This window comes from Desmodus rotundus, chromosome X, assembly GCF_022682495.2.
Source record: "Desmodus rotundus isolate HL8 chromosome X, HLdesRot8A.1, whole genome shotgun sequence".
Taxonomy (NCBI): domain Eukaryota; kingdom Metazoa; phylum Chordata; class Mammalia; order Chiroptera; family Phyllostomidae; genus Desmodus; species Desmodus rotundus.
Genome location: NC_071400.1, coordinates 69,058,466 through 69,082,759, shown reverse-complemented (window position 1 = coordinate 69,082,759; position 24,294 = coordinate 69,058,466). Strand labels below are relative to the sequence as shown.

The following is a 24,294-nucleotide window of genomic DNA, read 5'->3' as shown; positions in this document are numbered from 1 at the left end:
AAAAGACCTTTTTTGTTGTAGATTGTAATAAAAAAAAGTATAAGGAATAAGCATCCTATATATAGAAAATACATACATTAATTATAGTTTATAATGACCATTTAATGTAGCGTTGTAAGTGCATTTTAAAGTTCAGATCTCTTCCTGCAGCTACTGGTGCCTATGTGTCATATTTATTAGAGTATAAAAGTGTGGTTATCGTTTCTACTATTCAGGTAATTTTATTACAAGTTTTCATGGATCCACCATTAAATGTTTGTCATGATAAATAGCTAAGATGAAATTAAATGTTATTCTTTATATAGTTTACTATTAGGGAGGGGCATGGGGTAGAAGCAGTGGAGGAAGAAGAAGGATTAATTTTGCATGTAAAAAGTGATAGTAGAACTTTAGTACACTATGGTTGTTTTTCTTTGAAGACTGTTTCAGTTTGAATGTTTAAAATACCTCCTGATCTGGGTTTTATTTTTCATTACTTTTCATTATTTTCTGTGAGTTTTCCACTATTCAGCTGTTATCTTTATTATTCTGACACAGACTAAAGCAAAAATTACCCATTTTTCCTATTGTTTTTTGCATTGTCTATTTGGTTCACATTGCTGGAAGCACTTTCCTCAGTAGCCTACAACATGGTAACTACTGAAATTAATCTTAGCTACCTTACAAGATTTTTTGTGTGTGTGTCAGCCACTTAAAACCACATTGGATGATCTCTAAATCAGACCAAATTCTTCTAAGTAATATAGTGAAATTCTTCAATTTCTAAAATTTTATTCTCTTTGAAATTTAGTTTTTCTGTTAGTCTTTTTGTCTAGATGTTGTACTGTCATTTACTTCAACTCGGGGCCTAAAGGAAATAGGCATGTTTTAATACCCAGATCAAACGCTGTAACTGAGCAATCCTTAGACTTGGCATGCTGTCAGCTTGTACTACCTTCTACCTACTCCCCACTCGGCTGCTAGGGCCTCTGCTGCTGCCACTATACTGCAGCTGGGCTTTCCCTCTTCCACCCTTTATAGAGTCAGGGCAGTTGCTAGAAAATAGGGGAAAATTAGAAGCCCAAAACCAACATCATAGACTGTATGGTACCTAAGGGTATTCTGGAGGAATGCTGTCAGAAAGAGTTCCATGGAGGTGCAAGTTGCAAAGACAGGACAGTAACAGTCACCGTAAGTTTTCATTAATAAAGTCTTACGCTCTGGCACTTAAGTGTGATTGTGTTCCTTAATGTATTAAAGGCAATCTTCCATCTCAGTTTTGAGGTGTATATAAACATGCACTTCAGAAGTTTTAAGTACGTTCTTACAGTTTTGCATTCATCTCTTAACTCTTAAAGACAATTTTACCTTATTATAGAGACTTAGTTATATATACAGGGGTGGACAAAAGTAGGTTTACAGTTCATATGGAAAAAGGTGTGCAGGTTATGATTATTACAATAGCTTTATTAACTCAAGAATGTTAGTTACAACTGTAATCCTGTTTTTGCCCACTTCTGTGTATAGTAAGTAGCTAGATGCATCAGCACACTATAGGCCCCTGGGGTTGCTTGGATTATTTCAGTAAATCTAGGCCTCACTTTATTAATGAAGAGACCAAAAATGCTCTGATAAATTGGAAATAAAAGTCTTCTGAGGCTTAGAGAAAAAGTCAAGACTGCAAATGGTAGGTGTCCCGTTGCTTGCAATTTTTGTTCCCTTGATGGTGTCCTGCACTAGGGCAGGAGTCCAGAACTCAGAAGGTGAAAGTGACATAGGTGCAGGATACTCAAATGCCTCTGGTCTACTAGGAGCTTCATAACCAAAGATAATTAAAGAGAAGATTGGTTCAGGACTTTTTCATTTTTTACCAACATCATAGTGATGTTGGTAAACATCAAGTTGGTAACATCAAGTGATGTGTGTAAATTTGAAAGTTGTAAGTTTAAGCCAATATTTTAAATAATTGGTCTATAAGTAATTTCCTCCTGCTCTACTTTGCTCAGGGAGAGTTTCAGAATGGGAGAAAATGATTTAAAATGGAATAATCAACTTCAACGCCTTTTTCCAATTTGGATTATTACAGTAAAAGTTTCATTATTTGACTTGAAGTATTATAGTGTTGGACACTTACATGTTCAGAAGATAAAATCTATTCATTATCCATAGCTGTCCTTTGCATTAAGATTCATAAGTGTTATTTTAAGTAGAAAATGTTATAGTAAATATGTAGACAGCTCTACCAGTTCCTTCAGGGAAATTCCTATTTGTTTCAGACTTCAATAGTCAGGGACTCGATGTTTGGAATACAGTAAGAAACTGCTAGATATAATTTGATTGCACTGTTTATTTTGATTACCCTCTTATTTTCACATACTTAGTTTTTAAAGCATTGGTTATTTTAAATCTGTCTCTTTGGTTCATTTAGTGTTGATGTGGTTGGTGTGGTACATCAAAAGCAGTTACAATACCTTTCCTGCTTTTATGGTTTAAAAATGTAATTGTAACATTCAATTTTTTATTCATATCAGCTTCCTTAGTCATGTCTCCTCACCTTTTTTCTATTTTAAAATAAAGGCATCTGCACTTTTCATTGTTTTACTTTCCCATTTACCTTTTTTCTTTTAATTGTTACAGAACTGTGGAAATGATGGAGGCAGAATTCTGCTAATCTAGCACACACTGTTTTCTAGTCTCATCTCCCAACGTACAGGAGGATGTTGTAGAAGCTTAAGTTTTGATGCCACATTTAATTAGTATGAGATGGTCTTTTATGGTACAATTTTAATACTTGGTTCACATCTTTCAGTTTCTTAAAATGTTAATCATTTACTATACAGTACATCCATCTCTTGCTCTGTAAAACAAATTTTAGGTATTTGGGGTCACATTTTGTTTCAACTCCAAAGTTAAATAGTGGCAGATGCACAATTCAGCATGAAAAGTAATGACTTATGTGAATATTGTGACTTTTATTTTGCGTTGGCCTGATGATAATACTTAAATTGTTGGGTTTTTTTTTTTTTTTACTAGTTTTAGCCAATTATTTTCTACTTTTATGAGGTTTATATGTTCGTGCCAATTTTATACCTAGATTTAAAACCTTACATGTATCATGTCTTTAAATGTACAGGACATACATGCTTTGTGGAAAACTGGTTTTCAATAGCAGATTCATCTATTTAACTTTGGACCTTAATTATTAACTTGATCTGAAACTTTCACTTTAATAACTAATTCACATACTTTTCTAAATATTCAGTCATTTTAAACTTAGTTCATTTCTTTGATACCTGTCATGAACTCTTTTTTTTTTTTTTAACTTGGAATTATAATTGAGAAAATTAAGAAAGTGACACCTGTGATCCTATTTAGTGTGACATTTTAAAAGGTTGTAGCAGTGGGATTTCAAGCCTTAGTTTTCTTTAGTGGCAACCACAACAGCCTGATTTTTAAGGTTTTTTTCAGTTTGGCAAAATCATAGCAAAATGAGGAAAATTAGTTTTATTTTAACCTGTATTATTCTGTAATTTAGGATGAAAAATAACCAGTTTTCTCTTCAGTAAGTAAAATTGCTAAGTTTTTCACTTCCTGCCATAAATACAATGTTCAAATTCTTACCTGAAACTTTAATATGTTAATTTAAGAGTACTTAGTATTTTAACACATTGGTTATTTTTGAACTTACAGTTGGGTGAGGTAGGTGAGTTAACTTGAAATGACTTGAAAGCTCACTATGTCTTGCTGATTTTCTGAGTTGAGTAGATACTTTTAAGAAATTGAAAATACCATTTTTTCCTCGCGCTAAATAGTTAGAGTTTGGGAATAATACTATGGTAAATTAAGAATTTATAATTTAACAAACACAATATGTTCATTAAAGGAAAATAAACCTCAAATACTATAATAATTATAGAGTGTCACAGAACAGATAGCAACTACACACCTTATTTTAAAAATTGTTATAATTTGCTGTAAAACTTAGTAGATTGGAATCTTGCTAAATTTTATTAGTAAGCAGTTACACAGAAAATTCTTTTCAGATTTGAGAAAAGAAAGGAAAAGCCCTTTTCAGGTTTGAGAATTGTCTCTAAGATATCCTAGTTATAGTTGCTGATTTGATAAGAGGAGAGACATATCCTATTTTTACTATTATCTAGACCTTTTTGACCAAGTTATTGTTTTAATGTTTAATGGGAAAAAATCTGATGGAGAGAAATTTGGGAGTTTGTGTTCTTCAGATGTAAAAATAAATTGGAAAATTACCAGCAAAAAATAAGGAATGTCAGCAATAATTTATGGGTTGTGATATCTTTTCTATTTTCTTAAGGGGAAGATATAGGAATCAAGCTAAGTATTTGCTGAAATTAAAAATTGTTCTGAGTCTTTTACAGATAGATCCAAAATCTCATGGATTTGTGCAACTGCCCTGTAATTTAATTAGGATTTAATTCTGGATTTCTATTTTGTTTCCTAAATAAATGTACAGCTGATTTATTCTCCCTTCTTCTTTTTTTAAGGAATCTAGGTAAAAATGGCTTATCTAACAGTAGCATTTTATTGGATAAGTGTCCGCCTCCAAGACCACCATCTTCACCATACCCGCCCTTGCCAAAGGACAAGTTGAATCCACCTACACCTAGTATTTATGTGAGTCTGAATTGACTGACTAGAAATAAATCAAACTAGTGTGTGCATCTACCTGTCTTTTATAAGATCTTGCTTTAAATCAATGCGATACCCTTTAGGAAACATTAAAATTATTGGTAGCAGCTTGGATTTGGGGGGGGATTAAAGATGACTTCAAAAAGATTTTGTAATAGCATTTAAAACATGCCTTCTCAGCTATTAATTGTTGTGATTACATTAGAGTAGTGAGAAATACTTTGTACTGCCCCTAATTTTGAGTAGGATTAGGCAAACTCTACCTAGTAAAGTATAACTTTTTTTTTGAATAAGCTGAGTTTTAAATTTGCATTCTACTAGTTGTGTGGACCTGAACATTTATTCTGTTTTATACATCTACTTTAAAAAAAAAAAAAGATATTGTTTACCTCCAAAGAAAGTATTTGAAAACATGAAATGTTATAATAGATATGTTTTTTAAAACCTGAATAGAGTATTTAAAACTGAGTATTAGTTTTACTTTATGGATAGTTAGACATCTGATGTAGGAATGTAAGAGTTCAATCAAAGCAATTCTTTTTTTTTTTTTTTTTTTTTTTTAATGTTTCTCCTAAATAGGCCCTCCTACCCCATTTCCTTCCATCTTCCCACTTTTACTGCAAATGAAAAAATTTTAAAGTCTGAAGTTTGTTTTTAGAGATTCGGTTCTGTTTTCACCCTCTAGAGGCCAAATGCTATATTAATCCTTCCTCCAAACAGTATTTATTGATCCTTTAGTATGTAAGGGAAACACTGGGATAGAACCCTAATAAAATTTTTAAACTGAGGTCTAAGGCGGGGGTGGGGGGGGATACAAAATTAGAATTTATCTTTTATGGGTCTTCAGCCTAGTTTCATTTTGGTAATATATTGTTTTAATTGATTTTTTCTTTTTCTTTTTGTGATTAAAAAATGTATACATAAAACTTACCATCTTCATCATTAAATATACAGTTTAGTAGTTTAAGTATATTCTTCTTGTTGTAAAACAACTCTCTGTATCTTTTTCATCTTGGAAATCTGAAATTCTATACCCATTAAAAACAATTCCCTTTTTCACAGTCTCCCCAGTCACTGGTAATAACAACTACTTTACTTTCTGTTACTATGAATTTGACTACTTTAGCTACCTCATTTAAATGAAATTATATACATAGTTATCTTTGTGTGTCTGGCTTGCTTATTTTCATTTAACATAGTGTTCTCAAGTTTTATTCATGTTGCAGGATATAAGATTTTCATCCTTCTTAAGTTTAAGTAATACAATATTTAAAACAATCTGATTTTAGAGTTTAAATTTTATTTCTCCCACGTATTTTTGTTCAAGATATAATGGACAAGAGAGATGTATGTGGTTATCTCTAATTACAGTTAGGATCAAAAGACAGTGATAAAATACTATAGAATGTAAAATACAAATAGTGATACATGGGATGCATTATTAAATCGCAGTAAATAACAAAAAAAGAATTTGGCATAATATTTAAAGGTCTGTTTTCCAGAGATCTAACTGTATGTTTTAATTTTACAGTTGGAAAATAAACGTGATGCTTTCTTTCCTCCATTACATCAATTTTGTACAAATCCAAACAACCCTGTTACAGTAATACGTGGCCTTGCTGGAGCTCTGAAGTTGGGTAAGCTTTAGTAAGAAAAAGGAACACTTACATGTATTTTTCCTTTGCTACCTATTAACTTTTGAAGCACAGGCAGAAACTTATTTCTATTTATTTTTTCATTTTTTTCACATTTTTATTTTGATATTTTTCTGGCTCTGTGTGTGTGTTATCAGTGTATTATTTCTTTAAACAATGTGAAGTTATGATACTGATTACTGGAAATTCACGGGTGGTTTTTTAACTTAGCTTTTATTTTGGTCAAATTACATAGTTCTAATTTATGTTGACTTATGAAAGAAATTTTTTTTTAATTTAGGTAGAATTCAATGCTACTAATAAATACTGTTGCTTCCTATGTGGCTCCTGGCACCTGTAGAAATTAAATAAATAAGTGAAACTTTAGTACCTGCCCTTTGATTCTACCTCCTCTGTTGGTGGCATGATGAATAGGTCCCAGGTTTCCGTATATGGTTGTGGAAACCTGACTGGAAGCTTAGGGTGTGCAGAAGCTGCAGTTGATTTAACTGGAGATCTTAATGAAACATCATAAAATGTTTTCTTTTTTTTTTTCTCCTTTAAATAAAGCACTTTTAAAATTTTATTTCAAATATAATTTTTATTTATTAACTACCTTTATTTATTTATGAAGACCTAGGACTTTTCTCTACCAAAACTTTGGTGGAAGCTAACAATGAACATATGGTGGAAGTGAGGACACAGTTGTTGCAGCCAGCAGATGAAAATTGGGATCCCACTGGAACAAAGAAAATCTGGCATTGTGAAAGTAATCGATCTCATACTACAATTGCTAAATATGCACAGTACCAGGCCTCCTCCTTCCAGGAATCATTGAGAGTAAGTAATTACTTCCTAAAGAATATAATATTTTGGACATATTTTCTTTTATTATATTTTAATTTGAAGGACTATGTTACTCTTGTAAGCATCTCATTATTTTATAGTTATATAAAATATAAGTGCTATCCAACCTGCTCTTAGTAAAGTCTAAGACAACCTATAGGTTGACAAAGTAAATGTTATTACTATTTAGTGAGACATCTTCCTCAGCTCTGGGATATTCTTGTTTAGAGCAGGGTTACTTAATCCTGGCCTTATTGACATTTTGGGTTGCGTAATTCTTAGTTGTGGCAGGTTGTTCCTTGTATTGTAGAATGTTTAGTAGTATCCCTGGCCTCTCCCTCTTAGATGCTCTTAGTACACCCTTTACCCCCAACCCCAGCTCTGATAATCAGAAATGTCACCAGACATCCTAAATGTCCTGTGGAAGGCAAAATTGCCCCTAATTGAGAGCCACTGATATTAGAGGATTAACTAAGTCTTAAGTTTGATTTATTCTTGCACAGTTCCTATTCTTGTGCTTTCTCATTTTTCTCATTTATCAAGTTACTATCACCTGATATAGTGCCTCCAGGAAGCATCTGTGAGATTGGTTATTCTTACCAATCTCAGTCTGAAAGAGAAAACTGAGGGACAGGCATAAATTATTTGAAAATATATGGAAAATTAAAAAATAAAACTTTGAAAAATAATCAGGATTATTGTTAAAAGACTCATAGGCCTTTCAGCAATGAAGCATTACTAAAATCCTACAGAACTGTAATAACAACTTGGTAAATTTTCCCATGAAGTAAACATAAAACACCTGCAAAATGAGTTTATTAAATGTATTTCAAATACTTGTCTGTACTTACGCTACAGGTGAAATTTAATATGTGCCTGGAAGTCTTTATTGTAATTCATTAGATTTGCTTATATTTGCTTAAAATTCTGCCCTGAGTTCATGTTTTCAATAAAAACAACACTTGTACCTATAAGCCATACACTTGTGTTCCTTTCTCAATACCACTCCTTATATCCTGCTGAGAAATTTATCTAATGAAAACTGTTCTGTAACTTTCAGGAGTTGCAGTGAATTCATTGTCCATATAAATCACTGTAGTTCAAACTTTCAAGATACTTCAACTATGTGGTAGTGTTATGGTCAGAATAGAATAGATAATAATAGCAGGATTCAGATATCATCAAAGGAAAATTTGGTGGAAGAGTTGAAAAGCAAAGATAATAAGCAGAATGGACCCATAACCATAGAAAGGATGGGTTTTTTTTTTTTATCTGCTTTGGAGGCCTGAAGCATATTACATGTAAAAAATCTGACAAATGTTTAGAAACTACATATAAAGTGAGGGAGGCCAAAATGTCACTAAGTATTGCTAAGTCAAAAATCATAGGACATTGTTAAGAGATAACCATATCTGTGACACAGACATTGGAAATAATAGTAATTTTGCACTGAAAAGCACCTATATTTATCCTGTACTTAATTTCCTTACTAATGTTTTAAGTGTTCTATCATTCATGCATGATTCATTGTGGAAAAAAGTACCTTCCACCCTTGTACATATGAGGTCTGTCCAGAAAAAGTCCAGCCATTGTTAACATAATGAGAACAGTCTGTGTGATATCAATGTAACCTGGCAGCCAAAGAGAGTGGACTGGAATGCTCATGCTTGAACAATGATGACTTCCCTGTACTACTCAGCGAGGATAGTAGACTCTGTAGAGTAAGCATGTGTACTATGTGGCTGTCACATTCAAAATGACTGAGCTAGTAGAGTAAAAAATCTGCATCAGACTTTGCAAGAAACTTGAACATTCCTTCATGGAACTATTCAGATGACTGAGAAGGATTTTGGCCTGATGCAATGAGTGCAGCGCAAATAAAAGTGTTGCACAAGTGCTTGAAAAATGGTCGAGAATCAGTTGAAAGTGATCCACGTTCTGGAAGGCCTGCAGCAAGCAGAACACTTGAGAATGTTGAACATGTACAGGCTGCAATCAACAAAGATAGATCGGTGACTGACAGTCCAAGAACCAGAAGCTAATCTGCGGAGTCCAATAACTACTGTGTCCGAGATTTTGATGTTGGATCTTGGTGTGGCAAAATGCATTCCACGGCTTCTGCCACCAGAGGAGAAGGAACATCATGCTGCAGTTACTAATGATGCTGGAAGAACTGTGTGAGGTCCCAAGGTGCCTACTTTGAAGGGGACTGAGGTGTCATTGTCCTGTGTACCTTGTTTCTTGTATCTTCTTCAGTAAACGTGTCTTTTTCATAGAGTGTAGCTGGATACTTTCTGGACAGACCTTGTATATAACTGCATACACATGCATACTTGTGCCTCTGCTAGTTTAGGAATTTTATAATCAAGATTGCTACCTCTTAGGCCTCTTAAATTTCCTTAAATTTTCTTTCCCTGAAAAATGGAGCAGAAATGAGAATCTGTAGTTTGTTCCCCTTATAGAAAAAATGTTAATAAAGAAGAATTCTCAGGATAACATTATGGCTGGTGGAAGGAGGTTGGATACTGTTGACTTCTGGGTTTTTATGTAATGTGGTCTTTGAGGAAATTTTCATGTGGAAAAGGCACACTGAAACTTAGTTTCAAAACATAGATAATACCATCAATCTAGACGTGGATTTTTCCATTGTACATATGATGGGAAGGCTAGCTGGATGTAGAATACTGAACTGGAATGCTTTTTGCTTAATCTATAGGAAGAAAATGAGAAAAGAAGTCACCATAAAGAGCACTCAGATAGTGAATCTACATCTTCAGATAAGTAAGTTATTTTAAATGTCCGCTTAGTATTTCTATATAAAATGCATGTTTTTAATATTGTCTTTCTTTTTTAAGTTCTGGGAGGAGGAGGAAAGGACCTTTTAAAACCATAAAGTTTGGGACCAACATTGACCTGTCTGATGACAAAAAGTAAGTCTTTGTAGTTGTCTGTGAACTGACGTAAAGAGAGATTGCAAGATCGAGAATTTTGTACAATTTCCTCTTCTCCTTCATTCCTTGTCACTTTCCTTAGTTGGTATACAAATTATAGCTGAATTATTTTTGCTAGTTTTTGCAATTAAAGTATTTCTTGAACTGAAACCCTTGTCACCATGACCCTGAGTATACGCTAATTATACAATCACAACATTATATTTTATGATTAATAATAAAATTTATAAAATAGAATTATACAACAATTATAAAAATTTAAAGTCAATTTTTTCTTTTATTTAATAATTTTTATGCTTTTTATTAGGTTTTCTATGGGAAAATTTCAAAATTTAAGCATTTCGGTGCTTATGTGAAAGTAAAATATTTATACATTCAGTTGTTTTTCTGATTGGAACACAAGGTTTTTGAAGAAATAGTTAACTTCTACAAATATTTGCAGCACAGTTTCACTCTTAATCTGTTATTTTGCTGCAGGTGGAAGTTGCAGCTACATGAGCTGACTAAACTTCCTGCTTTCGTGCGTGTTGTATCAGCAGGAAATCTTCTAAGCCACGTTGGTCATACCATACTAGGCATGAACACAGTTCAACTATACATGAAAGTTCCAGGAAGCAGGACACCGGGTAACTTTTATGAACTAATATAACTCCTACAATTGAAAACAGAATCAAGATGTGAAATATATAAGGGAGAACCACATTTTTTCCATTCTATTTCATTTAAAAAAAGAAAGTGTGGATTACTCTTGCCTAACTTTGTCTCAGTGCACAGTTTATAAAGTACATGATGATGTGGAGATATTACTGGACTCATCCTGGTATCTAATCTGGACTTTACCACTAACTAAGCTTGTCACTTTTGTCAAGTCACATTCCTTCTCTGGGTCTTTTTCTTCATTTGTAAAATGAATTACATTGGTTTTAGACTTTAAATTCTGTCCAACACTACTGTGCCATCTTCTCCGTGCTGCCTTACATTGACATGAAATTTCATAGGGTGATATTCAAAATATTTAATATTTAACAGTTCAGAAAAATGCTAGTAGTAACGAGTTCAGCTGTGCCAGTGCCAGTGATTTGCATATCACCCTCAGGTATTTCTGTTTGCTACTTGAAGCAGCCATAGTTTGAAAACCTGACTTTCTTCTTTGTTGTCTGCTTATTGAATAGTAGCTTAAGAATTGTTTTATAATAGGCCTATGCTTGCTTCTGGGTAACATAGGTCAGTGGTTCTCAGTCCTGGCTGCTCATTAGAATCTCCTGGTAAGCTTTTTAAAAAGATATAGTTGATTAATCTCTAGAGATTGTGATCTAGTCATCAATATATTTTTTTTTAAGCTCTCCAGAAGAGTCTAATGTACAGCTTAGGTTGTAGTTGTTTTTACCCTCAGGCCATTTGAGGTCCAGTTCTGTGATGTTTTACCCATAGTTGGGTAAAGTAGAAACAGTTACAGAATAAATGGCAGACTCGTCTGCTCCCCACTCTGTTCCCACTTTAGATTCCAGTATAAATACTGAGCAAATTATTTGAACTCTCTGGAGTTCCTTTTTCCTGTATATGTAGTTTTGGATTATTTCTATTAACATGCATTTAAACTGAAAATGTCTCTCATCCAATTTGAATTATTTTATATAAATAATATCCTCAAATAAAAAAGAACACAGTTTTTCATTACAAATCAAGGGGGAAAGTAAACTTGATAGATTACTTCTTTATCACTGTGTGCCTAGATTGTTTTTAGTTTTTTGTTGGTTTGTTTGTAAGGCATTATTTTTCAGAAATGTCCCGTGGAACATTAAAGAAATCTTTAAAGAATTCCATTAGGGAGTGGCAGTGTCCAATAGAAATATAATGCAAGTAACATACATGACTTAAAATTTTATAGTAGTCATATAAAATAGGTGAAATGAATTTTAACCCAGTATAGACAACTATTATTTCAACATGTAATCAGTATAAACATTATTGGGGTATTTTTGAATTTTTTAATGTTATATCTTCAAAATTGTGCACGTTATAGTTACCACACATCTTAGTTTATGTTAACCACATTTCAAGTAGTTACTGTATTGGATGACTCAGTCTTAGAAGAAATGTTGAGTTGGCCCTTAAAATGTTAATTCAGTTCAATGATTTTTTAAGATTTTATTTCTTTAATTTTAGAGAGAGGGGAAGGGAAAGAAAAAGAGAGGGAGAAAAACATCAGTGTGTGGTTGCTTTTCTCGCACCACCCCCTACTGGGGACCTGGCCTGCAACCCAGGCATGTGCCCTGACTGGGAATTGAACCAGTGACTCCTTGGTTTGGAGACCAGCACTCAGTCCACTGAGCCACACCAGCCAGGGCTAATGCAGTTCCAATTTTTAAAAAATTATTTGGAATACTTTTTTTATGAGGCACACACTTGGTTCCTGGAGTTAACATAGATAAATAAATGTTACCTGCTTGAATGGACTTGATGATCAGTCATGTATATTCTAAACTATAGAGATGCCCTCAGGCTCTACCTTAAAATAATTTTAGTTAGATAGTGGGGTCCCAGCGTTCTAATTTTAGTTAGAGCTAAATTTTATTTGGAGTCCATGCCATAAACAGTTCCAGCCATCCACCCATGGTAAGAGACATTTGTAAGTATGAAGAATACCATCTTCACGTTGTTGCACTGTAATATGTAAAAAAAAAAAGACTTAGGGTATGGTGTGCACAGGGTTTGATGAGAACACAGCTACATTTTTTTGTTGTTGAGGTAAAATTCACATAAAATTAACCATTTTAAAGTGTGCAGTTTATTTGCATTTAGTTATTCACTGTGCTATGTAGCCATCACCTCTATGTAGTTCCAAGACATTTTCATCAGCTTAAAAGGAAACCCTGTACCCATTAACCAGTCACTCTGCATTCCCCACTTCCGTCAGCCCCTGGCTACCGCTATAGCAGGTCCTCAGTGTCACTTTGTTATAACTCTTACTTATATCAATTAGCCTATGGTAAAATTGGTTTCATTGTACAACATTTTGCCACAGTTCTGAATTTATCAGTGATGGTAAGTGAGGACTTACTATAGTCTGCCTTCTGGCTCTATAGATTTACCTGTTCTGGATGTTTCATATAAATGGAATTGTATAATATGTTGCCTTTTGTGTTTGCTTCTTTCATTTAGCATGTTTTTGAGGTTCATCCACATTGTTATCAGTGTTCATTCTTTATAGGCAAATTTTATTCCACTGTAGGGATGTAGAACATTTTGTTTATCCATTCATTAGTTGATGGACATTTGGGTGGTTTCACATTTTGGTGTTATGAATAGTGTTTCTATGAACATTCATATACAAATATTTGTTTGAATACCTATTTCTAGTTCTTTTGACTATACATATACTGAGCACTGGAATTGCTGGGTCACGTGGCATTTGTATGTTTAACTTTTTAACTGCTGAAGTGCTTTTCACAGCAGCTATACCTTTTGACTTTCCTGCCAGCAGTGCACTAAGGCTCCAGTTTTCCCACATCCTTACCAGCCAACACTGATGATTTTTAGTTTTTTATCTTATTATGGCTAACCCAACACATCTAAAGTGGTTTTTCAGTTGTGGTTTTAATTTTCATGTACTTGTTGGCCATTTGTATATCTACTTTATAAAAATATCTATTCAAGTTCTTAGTTAATTTTTAATTGAGTAGTTTGTCCTTTTGTTGTTAAATAATAGGAATTCTTTATGCATTCTGGATATTAATCCCTTACCAGGTAATGATTTGCAGATATTTCTTTCTCTTCTATAGTTTGTTGTTTCACTCTCTTCATGGTGTCCTTTGATGTACAAAATTATTAATTTTGATGAAGTACAACTTATCCATTTTTTCCCTTGGTGGTTAGTGCTTTTGGTGTCATACAAGAAACCATGGGGTAGGGGGGAGTGGTAAAATGGAGACATCTGTACTTGAACAACAATTAAATAAAAAAAGAAAAAATATTCCATGTGCACTAGCAAAAAAAAAAAAAAAAAAGGAACCATTGTCAAATCCAAGGTTGTAAAGATTTACCTTGATGTTTTCTTCTTGGAATTTTCATAGTTCTAGCTCTTATATTTAGATCTTTGATCCATTTTAAGTTAATTTTTTTGTATATGATATCAGCTAAAAGTCTAACACTTCATTCTTTTACATACGGCTATCCAGTTGTCTCAGTACCATTTGTTGGAAAGACTATAATCTGTTCTGTATTGAATAGTCTGGGCACCCTTGTTGAAAATTAATTGACCATGGATATATGGATGGTTTATTTTGGGAATCTTAATTCTGTTCCACTGGTTTCTATTTGTATTTCATTATCACACTGGTTTGATTACTATAGCTTTTTGAGGTAAGTTTCAAAATTGGGGAGTGTGAATCTTACCACTTACGCAGTGACCTTTATTGTAGTTGTTTATATCTCACAGTGCTTTGGGTTACTGTAGTATTGTTTCATTTCAGCCTAAAAAACTCTACAGCATTTCTTAAAAGGGCATATTGACTAGTGACAAATTTCTTCCCTTTTTGTTTATCTGGGAATGGCTTAGTTTCTCCTTTTATTTTTGAAGAATAGTTTTGTCACATAAAATTCTTGGTTGATATATTTTTTTGTTTCAGCAATGTAAATGTGTTATCCTATTGCATTTCTGGGCTCCATGGTTTCTGATATGAAATCAGCTATTAATTTCATTGATGATCCCTTATATGTGACATCACTTTTCCTGCTTTTAAGATTCTCTTTGGTTTTCTAGAGTTGGTTATAATATGTCGTGATGTATGTCTCTGAGTTTTTCTTACTTGAAGTTCCTTGAGATTCTTGGATGTAGATTCATGTATTTTGTCAAGTTGGAGAAGTTTTTAACCATCATTTCTTCAAATATTCTTACTGCCCTTTTATTTTCCTTTAGGACTCCCACAATGCCTATGTTAGTATTTTAGATAGTATCCCACAGGTTTCTTAGGCTCTTCTAATTTCTTCATTCTGTTTTCTTCTCAGAACAGATAGTTTCATTTGACCTATATATGTTTGTTGATGTTTTTTCTTTAGCCTGCTCAAGTCTGCTTTTGAAATCCACTAGTGAATATTTCAGTTATACTTTCACCTTCAAATTTTTATTTCTTACCATTTGTCTCTTTATTGATAATGTCTGTCGAGACATTGTTTCCTTTGGTTCTTGTCCATGGTTTCCTTTAGTTCTTTAAACATACTTAAGGTAGTTGATTTAAAGTGTTTGTCTAGCCCTGGCTGGGGTGGCTCAGTTGTTGGAGCATTGTCCTGTGCCCCAAAAGGTTGCAGGCTCGATCCCCTGTCAGGGCATATACCTAGGTTGCGGGTTCAATTCCCAGTCAGGGCAAGTATGGCAGGCAACCCATTGATGTTTCTCTTTCTCTCCCTTCCTCTGTCTCTAAAATCAATAAACATATTTTTGGGTGAGGCCCTTTTTTTTTAAGTGTGTGTCTAGTAAGTACAATGCGTGTACTTTTTCAGGAATAGTTCTTGTTAACTAACTTTCTTAATTTCTTTCTCTTTTTTTGCTTGCTTTCTTGCTTTTTTCTGGCTGGGACATACTTGCTTGTTTCTTTGCATGCCTCATAATTTCTATGTTGAAAACTGTTTTGTTTGTTTACTTATTTTTTTTAATTAATTAATTTATTTTTATTCAGTTACAATTGTCTGCATTTTCTCCCCATCACCCTGAAACACCAATCCAAAAGAACCTATGCACCCCAATGTTCCTAGCAGCACAATTTACAATAGCCAAGTACTGGAAGCAACCTAAGTGACCATCAGCAAATGAGTGGATCAAAAAATTATGGTACATTTACACAGTGGAATTCTACACAGCAGAGAGAAAGGAGGAGCTTATACTTACTTATTTTTAATAGCTGTATTCTCTCTTGGATGTGGACCCTGAAGTCTTGGTTCCTTCAGTGTAGTGCTCTGCTAGTGTTTTGTCAGTTTTAATATTATGAAGTAGCAGTTATAGAATTCAGATTCTCCTCCATCTCCAGGGTTTGTTGTTATTGCTTATTGTGAGCTACAGTTGTCTTATTTGTTTAGTGACTTTTGTATACTATTTTTGCAAATAGTGTATTCCTTGTCATGTGTGGGCACTGAAATCCTTTTCGGTCATCTCAGCAGTTAGCCAGTAACGTGACAGAGGTTTCCTTAAATGCCTGATGCCTAAAAATAAGAAAGGAAGAAAAGTGGAAGAAAGAACAGGAAGAAAGGGGGGGGGAGAATTCTGTTTTAATTCCCTCCTTCTATACTTAGCCACACTGCTTACAACTCTGCTTTAGCCTCCTTGGTTGTGCTGAGTTTAAAGATCAACAAGAGGTTGAAGTTTATTGTATTCTTAGTTTTTTGTTTTCGTTTTTTAGCATGTTTCCTGCGCTGGTACGCATGTGGTTTTCTAAATTCTCCAATATACAAAGGAGCTTTTCAAAGAGTTTATTCCCCTCAAATCTCACTCCCCAGCTTTTCCTCTCAGGCCTTTGCATGTCTGTTGTTTGCCCCAAGGAGGTATTTTGTGGTGGTTGTTTGGAGGGTCGTTCTCCGCCCCCCCTCCCCCCGCCGATAGCAGCAGCTTGTGTATTAGTCTCTGGGTGTTCGGGGCGAACCTTCTCCACTGAGACACTTGCTTTGATAGACTTCTGAGGTACATGAACAAGGAGAAGCCCCCCTTTGTGTCAGTCTTTTGGGGAAACTCCAGTCAGGGCGAAACAGAATAATACAATTCTTTGGGAGCAAGATTCACTCTGCTCCCTCTAGAACAAGGGACACTCACACTGTGAACACAGACTATTGTTTTTAAGTCCACTACCACACCAGTGATGGGGATGGGTAATAAGGTGACTTAAAATGTTATGAAAAACTCCTAACATGTTTAAGTTGCCTTCTTCTGGTCAACAATTCTCTTGACTGCTGTAAACTTTGTCACTCAGAGTTCCGGTAAGATTGCTTCTGACAGTTTTTACTACATTGTGTGTTTGTGTGTTTGTGCGTGTTTGTGTCTCTGAAGAGTTCCCCCAGAGTTCCCTGCTTGACACCACTCCTGCAGTACATTTTGAAAACCAGACTTCTAGTCTCTTTACTGATGTCCTAATTCTACTTCTGAGAAATGGGGGTTAAGTCCACAAGAAAGAGGTGGTAATATTATCAATAATAGCTAATGTTTATTACTCGCCATGTATTAGGCCCTGTTTGAAGTAGTCATTATTTCATTGATTCCACAAAACAACACAGCAATTTATTGTATGTAATCATTATTATGTAATCTTATATATAAGGAAACTGAATCATAATGGATTAGCAACTTGCCCAGATTCACATAATGACTAAGCCAAGGAGCCTGGCTCTAGCTCCTAAGCTTTTAACCATGATTGTAGACTGCCTTCCATAGAGGCTCTTTTTACTGTGTAAAGTTTAGGAATTGATCAAACTCAGCTCTAAAACTAGACTTGACACACAAATACTGTAATGACAACAATACCACTAGAGTTTCTCTGTTGAACATTTCTAAGGTTTCATTTCTAAAGATATATTTTCTATAGAATACAGTACGCTGATCATTTTTTTCTTTTTATATTTTAGGTCATCAAGAAAACAACAACTTCTGTTCAGTTAACATAAATATCGGTCCAGGTGACTGTGAATGGTTCGTTGTTCCTGAAGGTTACTGGGGTGTTCTGAATGATTTCTGTGAAAAGTAGGTTTTCAAACTAAATTTTCTTCAAACATAATTATTTAAAAACAGTATTGTAAAGGGCAGCTTACTAAAGGTGGATGGGATGTCCTAATGCATGTAACCAGTTTTCACTTACCAGTCAGCAGAAAATCCATTTACAATGATTTGATTGCAAACTTATCATTTTGTGTTATCGGGATTACTTTAAGATGCCTTGAAGCCACTTCTTGCAATTTTAATAGTCTTGAATTTAAAGGGTAGAAAAATGAGTTGTTTATTAGGATCATTAAACAGTTGATACATAAATACTTGTTCATGTGAAAGGTCTGTATTCCAAGAAAAATTGTTTTTGCTATAAATGGTTTTAGAAGTGGAAGAAATTCTATAATTCAGCACCCTCATAGGTTGTTAATAACTCAAACTTGAACATAGTACTCTTTGCTATATCATTAGGATATAAATTCTTTTTAAAACTACCTGGTCTGGCAACTTTTCCTACAAAGGAATATTATAAAATTTAATCAGCTGTTTCAGATGTTGTTTTCTATAATTGAAATAACTCACCTGGTTTAAGTGTTCTTTCCTAGAATCCTAGAAATAGCCTTCATTTATTTGTTTATCTTGTGTTAAAGGTTACCTTGGAATAGTTTTCATTTTTAAAAAATTTTTATGTATTGATTCTTTTGAGACAGAGACAGACAGACATTGATTTGTTGTTCCACTTATATATGCATTCATTGGTTGATTCTTGTATGTACCCTGACCAGGGATTGAACCCGTAACCTTAGTGTATCAGGGGTGATGCTCTAACCAACTGAAGTACCTGGGCAGGGTATTTTCATTAGTTTAAATTGAAATGTTTATTTGAAAGGAAACTCATTCTCTCTCTCTCTTTTTTTTTAAAGTACTCCATTGTGTAAGCATCTGATATTTTCAGTTAGTAATAACATTAGAAAATTATTATGGTTACTATATTCAGTATTAATCCCCCATTCCAATTAAATAAAGGGAGAAAAAATACCAAAAACATTTATGTACGTGAGATTTTGAAAACCAAACCAGTTATATACATATTCCACATACTTATGATTTTTTAATTGGGAGTTAAAAAACCTTTTCTGTAAATATCTAAATTTAGTAAGAGGAGTAAATACAGTTGTGAAACCATATTAATCTAAAATTTCCTATATATAAGCAAAAAGTAATGACCTTTTATTGTCTTTGCTGTTTAACCACGTAGGCTTCCTGCAGAGTAAGAAAGGCAAAGACATGGAATTTTAAGATTTCAAATGCTTTGATGAAATAATCTACTTTAATTTGTATTTATGGACCAGCAACCTGGTAGTAGCAGAGAAAGAACAGTAAAATGTAGGAAATCTACTGTGCTACAGAAAGATTTTTATTTCTTAAACTTTGAGATAGTAATATATTGTTGCAGCTACAGTACAGCAATTCATGTATTTTTGAGTAGGGATTGACTATTTTTAGGATTTCATTTTCTTTCCTATGTAAATGGAAAGGTAACCTGGAAACAAAGATGATTAGAATAGGCAGATAATGTCTAAAAATTTTAAACTTGGGGATAATAAAAATGTCAAGTTAGTATAAAGAGCTAGGTAAATTTAACTAACTTGCAGAAATAGCACTCACTACCTTAGTGTTTCAGTATAATTTTGTTTTGCCTAAGGATTGTTTTACACTGACCAATATTGACCATGTCTGTAGTTAATGTTATGACTTTAAATAATACCTGTCTTAAAATAGCCAATCATTTGAGTAAATAATAAAAAGGATGTTTGCTGTTTTATAAGCTTGAGGTTGGTTTATGTTTTAGGTGTCTTTTTTTTTTTTTTAAACACTTACTTGATAATTTGGTGGTCTTGATTGCTTTTGGATAGAAAGTTTTCACCAATTATATGAAAGCAACATAGGGTGATGTAGAGCTAGGATTTGTGTTTGTAGCCATATTTTGTGTTTTTTATAGGCAAATTTTTCTGGACTGTATCTTCTTAGCTATATCACAAACAGTAAGCCAATCCTTATCCCTTTGCAATTAGGCTATTGTTGTCAGTCTCTTCTAGAATTTCAAGAGCAGCCTTGTATATATATATTTTTTTTTAAGGAAAAAAGTAACACTAAGAATCCATCTAGATTACAGATTGGTAGGCTTTTCATAAAGGTCCAAATAATAAATATTTTAGGCTTTGCAGTTCATACAGTCTGTCACAATTATGTCATTGTAGTATGTAAAAGGTCATATCATATGTAAATTAAGGGTCACGTCTATGTTTTAATAAAAATTTTTATTTACAAAACTAGGCAGTGGGCTGGATTTGCCAACCCTTGATTTAAACAAAAAATGAAATTTAAACCAATGAAAATAATTTAAAGATACACTTTATCATATCCTTCAGCACAAGACACATAAATAATGTGAAGACTAGTTCTTAGATCTAAGATCTAAGAAAAGCAAAGGAACTTTCCACTCTGGAAGTTTTTCATTCCCCAAAATGTGAAATCTAAAGTATAAATTGAATTTTAAAATACTCTTTGGTAGAAGTTGCTACATAGTTTTAAAAATACTTTATATTATATCATGATGAAGTAGAATAACAAGAAGCTAGATTTTAAAGTAAAAGCTTAATAATGTGATCTTCAGAATGTTTCCAAAGTATATTGGTATTCGTGGCAGTGATTATGGTTATTTGTGCATATGTGTGATTGCTCCTTTTTCACAGTCAACCAGTCATGAAAACTGTACAGAGACTGACATCCTGCCCCCTTTTCCTGCTTAAGATTCAAAATAGCAGTAGAGACCATCTCTGTTTTCTACTTTACCTCAGAAATAGAAGTTCTTAGTACTTAATATTGGCCATAGTATTTCTGTTTATGAATTTAAATGACTTGATATCTACTCCACCTTCCATTATCTCTTAGAGAGTTCTCAGTACTCCAGAAAGAAGGGTTCAGTCAAAAAAAACTTTTAGTAAAGTGAAATGAAAAGTTAATGTATATAAGTGTTGCTTAAAAGTAGGTTTGGTTGTCATTTGGATCTTTAAAAAATCATGTTAAGGTAGTAGTACTGATGTTTGGTTAAGTCATCCAGAACTTGACTGTAATTAACTTCACTCACTTTATATATGGCAATTCTTACAGTACAAGCAACTAAGTTTCAATGCAATGAATGAGCATATTTTTAAAACTTTTGACATTGTCTTCCAGTCTTGTAAGGAGCTTATTAAAATACTTGATCCATTTGCATTATTTTCTCTTATTTCAGAAATAATTTGAATTTCCTAATGGGTTCTTGGTGGCCCAACCTTGAAGATCTTTATGAAGCAAATGTTCCAGTATATAGGTTTATTCAACGACCTGGAGATTTGGTCTGGATAAACGCAGGCACTGTGCACTGGGTTCAGGCTGTTGGCTGGTGCAACAACATTGCTTGGAATGTTGGTCCACTTACAGGTATTTTAAAGAATATGCTAAAAAAGTTTAATTTGTAAGGGATTGTAATGGATAGGTCTTTTTTTTTCCCTTGGAATATACCCCACTAAAAATTGCAAGAAGAGTCTCCTTGAATAAAATTTTAATTTTGTAGTATAAGAAATTAAATGCAAGTTAAATAGAAATTCAAGACTAATTCTCAGCAAATAACAAATTTATGTCTTTATATACAAGGAAGATATATGTTTTTTTTTTCAAAAACAATAGACATTTATTATTTCTCATACAATAGTCCAAAATGGGTATTTGTGGTCAGTGGGTAGCTTTCCTCCATGCGATGATTAGAGTGCTTTGTTTGTCTTATAAAAGAAACCCTTTATGGGAGAAAGCAAAGTAGAATAGTTACTCATTCTTTTTATCTGGCATCAAATGAATAGCCCTATAAATCAAATTCCATTGGGATAATGCCTGCCTTCAGGCAGTAGATAGTTGAGATTAAGAATGTGGCCTTTGGAGCCAGAAAGCCCTGGATTAGGACCAGAACCTGACTCTTGCAACTTGGGCAAGCTATATAACCTCTCTGGACCTCAATGTTTTCATCTGTATAATGAGGATAATAAAATTAAAAAGGTGATGCTAAAGATTAAATGAAATAATGTACTAAAATAGCTCAGCACAATGCCTGGCACATAGTTGTAATAAGCACTCTTTACATGATCGCTATTATTATTACTATAATTATCAGAAAAACCATAAAATTATTTTGTCATGTTTTGAGATTTTCAAAATTGGTGTTGATGATATCACCCAAGAAGGTGATAATGGTTATCTTCATATATTTTGGTACTTTGGTGCTTTATAACTTTTTTTTTTTTCCTAGCCTGCCAGTATAAGTTGGCAGTGGAACGGTACGAATGGAACAAATTGCAAAGTGTGAAGTCAATAGTACCCATGGTTCATCTTTCCTGGAATATGGCACGAAATATCAAGGTCTCAGATCCAAAGCTTTTTGAAATGATTAAGTAAGTGCTTTCTAAAACTGCTGTAGTCCCTCTGTTTTGGGGGAGTGTTAACTATTCAATACTCCTCCCTCACCCCAATAGAAATATGTTGACATCAAATGGTCCAGAAGTCTAGAAAAATATAATACAAGAATCCACATGTGAAAAGTATTTTTCCCTTCCAAATAGTCAGTACACTGTGGTATAAAGAGGATCAAAGGCACGCAAATGACTTTTAAACCAGTAGATTCACAAACCTGTGCTTCCTCACTACCTTCTGAACCACCTGATTCCTAGAAGCACTTTAGTTTTAATATTGAAAGATAGCCCTTAATATTGGGATAGGAAATGATATCACAAAATACTTGCTGGTACAGAGAAATTAGCATTTAATACAGGGATTTTTTTTTAAATGTTAATTATTTTATTGTTTTAAATTAAATCATCTGCCTTATAATTGTCCCCTGTTTTAGCTGCTTTAAACATGTAATACAAGTTACTTGAATACTAATGTCTTAGTAAGCTTCTAAATTATTGTAAATTTCTATCCTAGCTATTTTGTAAATCTATTTACAAGTAACTTTTTCAAATATAGTGCTGTATATATAGCAGTGTTTCCCTAAGTTGTGTTTTCTACCATTACTACCCGTGCCCCTAAAAAGTAGGGAATTCTGGTCAAAGAAATATGGGAAATGATGGATTAGGTAAAGTTTCATTCTTTTTTTTTCTTTTTTATGAAATGTTCTAAAGACTAAGTGTTGGTATGTTTTGAGAATGGGGAGTAGGGTTATAATGTACTATATTTTTCCAACCTATTTGTTTGACCAGTATCTTTCGAAGAATTGATCTCATAAACTCATTTTGGAATACACTGCTTTATAGTCACTGATAAAATAAATGTCTTTGTTAAAATAATACTTACATTAAGTATTTTTCCTGTAGCTATATTAATTTGGTCAGACTGTGTTGTTTTTAAAATACTGTCTTTTCAAAGTAATCATGACTTACTAAAATGATTTCAAACCTAAGTCCAAAATTTCATTCAAACAAAAATTATGTGGCTAAGGTAATATACCTATGGATTACTTTATCATACAGTCCTTTATCAATTGCACTGTTTTATCTAGTCCTGGGCAGAGTGGTAGGACAAAAAGTAACAAAACTAAATCATAGCAAAGCCATGTACAAAGCCTTAAAAAAGTATAATGCTCTATGCATGTAATAGTGGGGTATGGGGGGATAGACTTATATCTCAGAATAGTATGTGGTTATGAATAGTAAATTCAGGGTTTCTTACATGGAAAAAATTGTCTGAAGTCACTAAAGATGTTTAAGTTGGAGATAGACATAAACTAGAGGCTAATCCAGATCACCTGAAGGTAAAGTGATGGTATGGTATAGAAACCATTTATTCAACAGCTATATAGAAAGAAAATAACTCATTACATTTCAGATAGATTAGGATTTTATAATTGTAAAGGATTTTAAAGGTCATTTGAAGGTTATTAAGGTCCTGTTTAATGCAATAATCCCTTCTATAGCATTCATAACTTGTGGTCATCCAGCAACGTCTTGAACCTTTTTCATTACTTCACTGTAATTCTTGAAGATTCTTTGCAAATTGGCCTAAAATCTACTTGGCATTTGGTCCCAATTCCCTAAGTATATTTGGGATTCGTGTAGAATGAATCCCATTCAACAAGTGTTTGAGAAGCAGCTCTATGCCAAACACTATTCTGGGCACTGATGATAGATATACTGGAGTGAAAGTTAAAATTTCTTCCCTCAGAGGACTTAATTTCTAGTGGAACAAGACAGAGATCTCTAGGTAGATAGTTAAATTACTGATAAGTAATATGAATAAGATAAAATAGATAATATTTGGGTTGGGGGTGTGGTGAGAGTGTTGCTTTTACTAAAGTGGTCAGGGAAGGTACTTGAGAAGATGAGTTTTGTGCTTAGACCTTAATAATGAGATGGAGTCAAATATGCAGAGATCTAGGAGTAGAACATTTCAGGCACAGGGAACAAATGAATGCTGAATTGGGAACAACTTTGGCATGTTTATAGGA

General features: G+C 33.5%; 1 protein-coding gene across 8 annotated transcripts in view; it reads left to right on the top strand.

Annotated features, from left to right (window-relative positions):
- The window catches only part of KDM6A (lysine demethylase 6A), a 180,823-nt gene that overhangs the window by 139,769 nt on the left and 16,760 nt on the right, over positions 1-24,294 (top strand). For all 8 annotated transcript variants that reach the window (XM_053917341.2, XM_053917340.2, XM_053917338.2 and 5 more), the window contains 9 exons: positions 4,500-4,629; positions 6,176-6,281; positions 6,913-7,118; positions 9,841-9,905; positions 9,980-10,054; positions 10,553-10,701; positions 17,681-17,795; positions 21,055-21,242; positions 22,102-22,243. In XM_053917341.2, the coding sequence (XP_053773316.1) occupies positions 4,500-4,629; positions 6,176-6,281; positions 6,913-7,118; positions 9,841-9,905; positions 9,980-10,054; positions 10,553-10,701; positions 17,681-17,795; positions 21,055-21,242; positions 22,102-22,243 (1,176 nt within the window). The remainder of the gene's footprint in view (positions 1-4,499; positions 4,630-6,175; positions 6,282-6,912; positions 7,119-9,840; positions 9,906-9,979; positions 10,055-10,552; positions 10,702-17,680; positions 17,796-21,054; positions 21,243-22,101; positions 22,244-24,294) is intronic.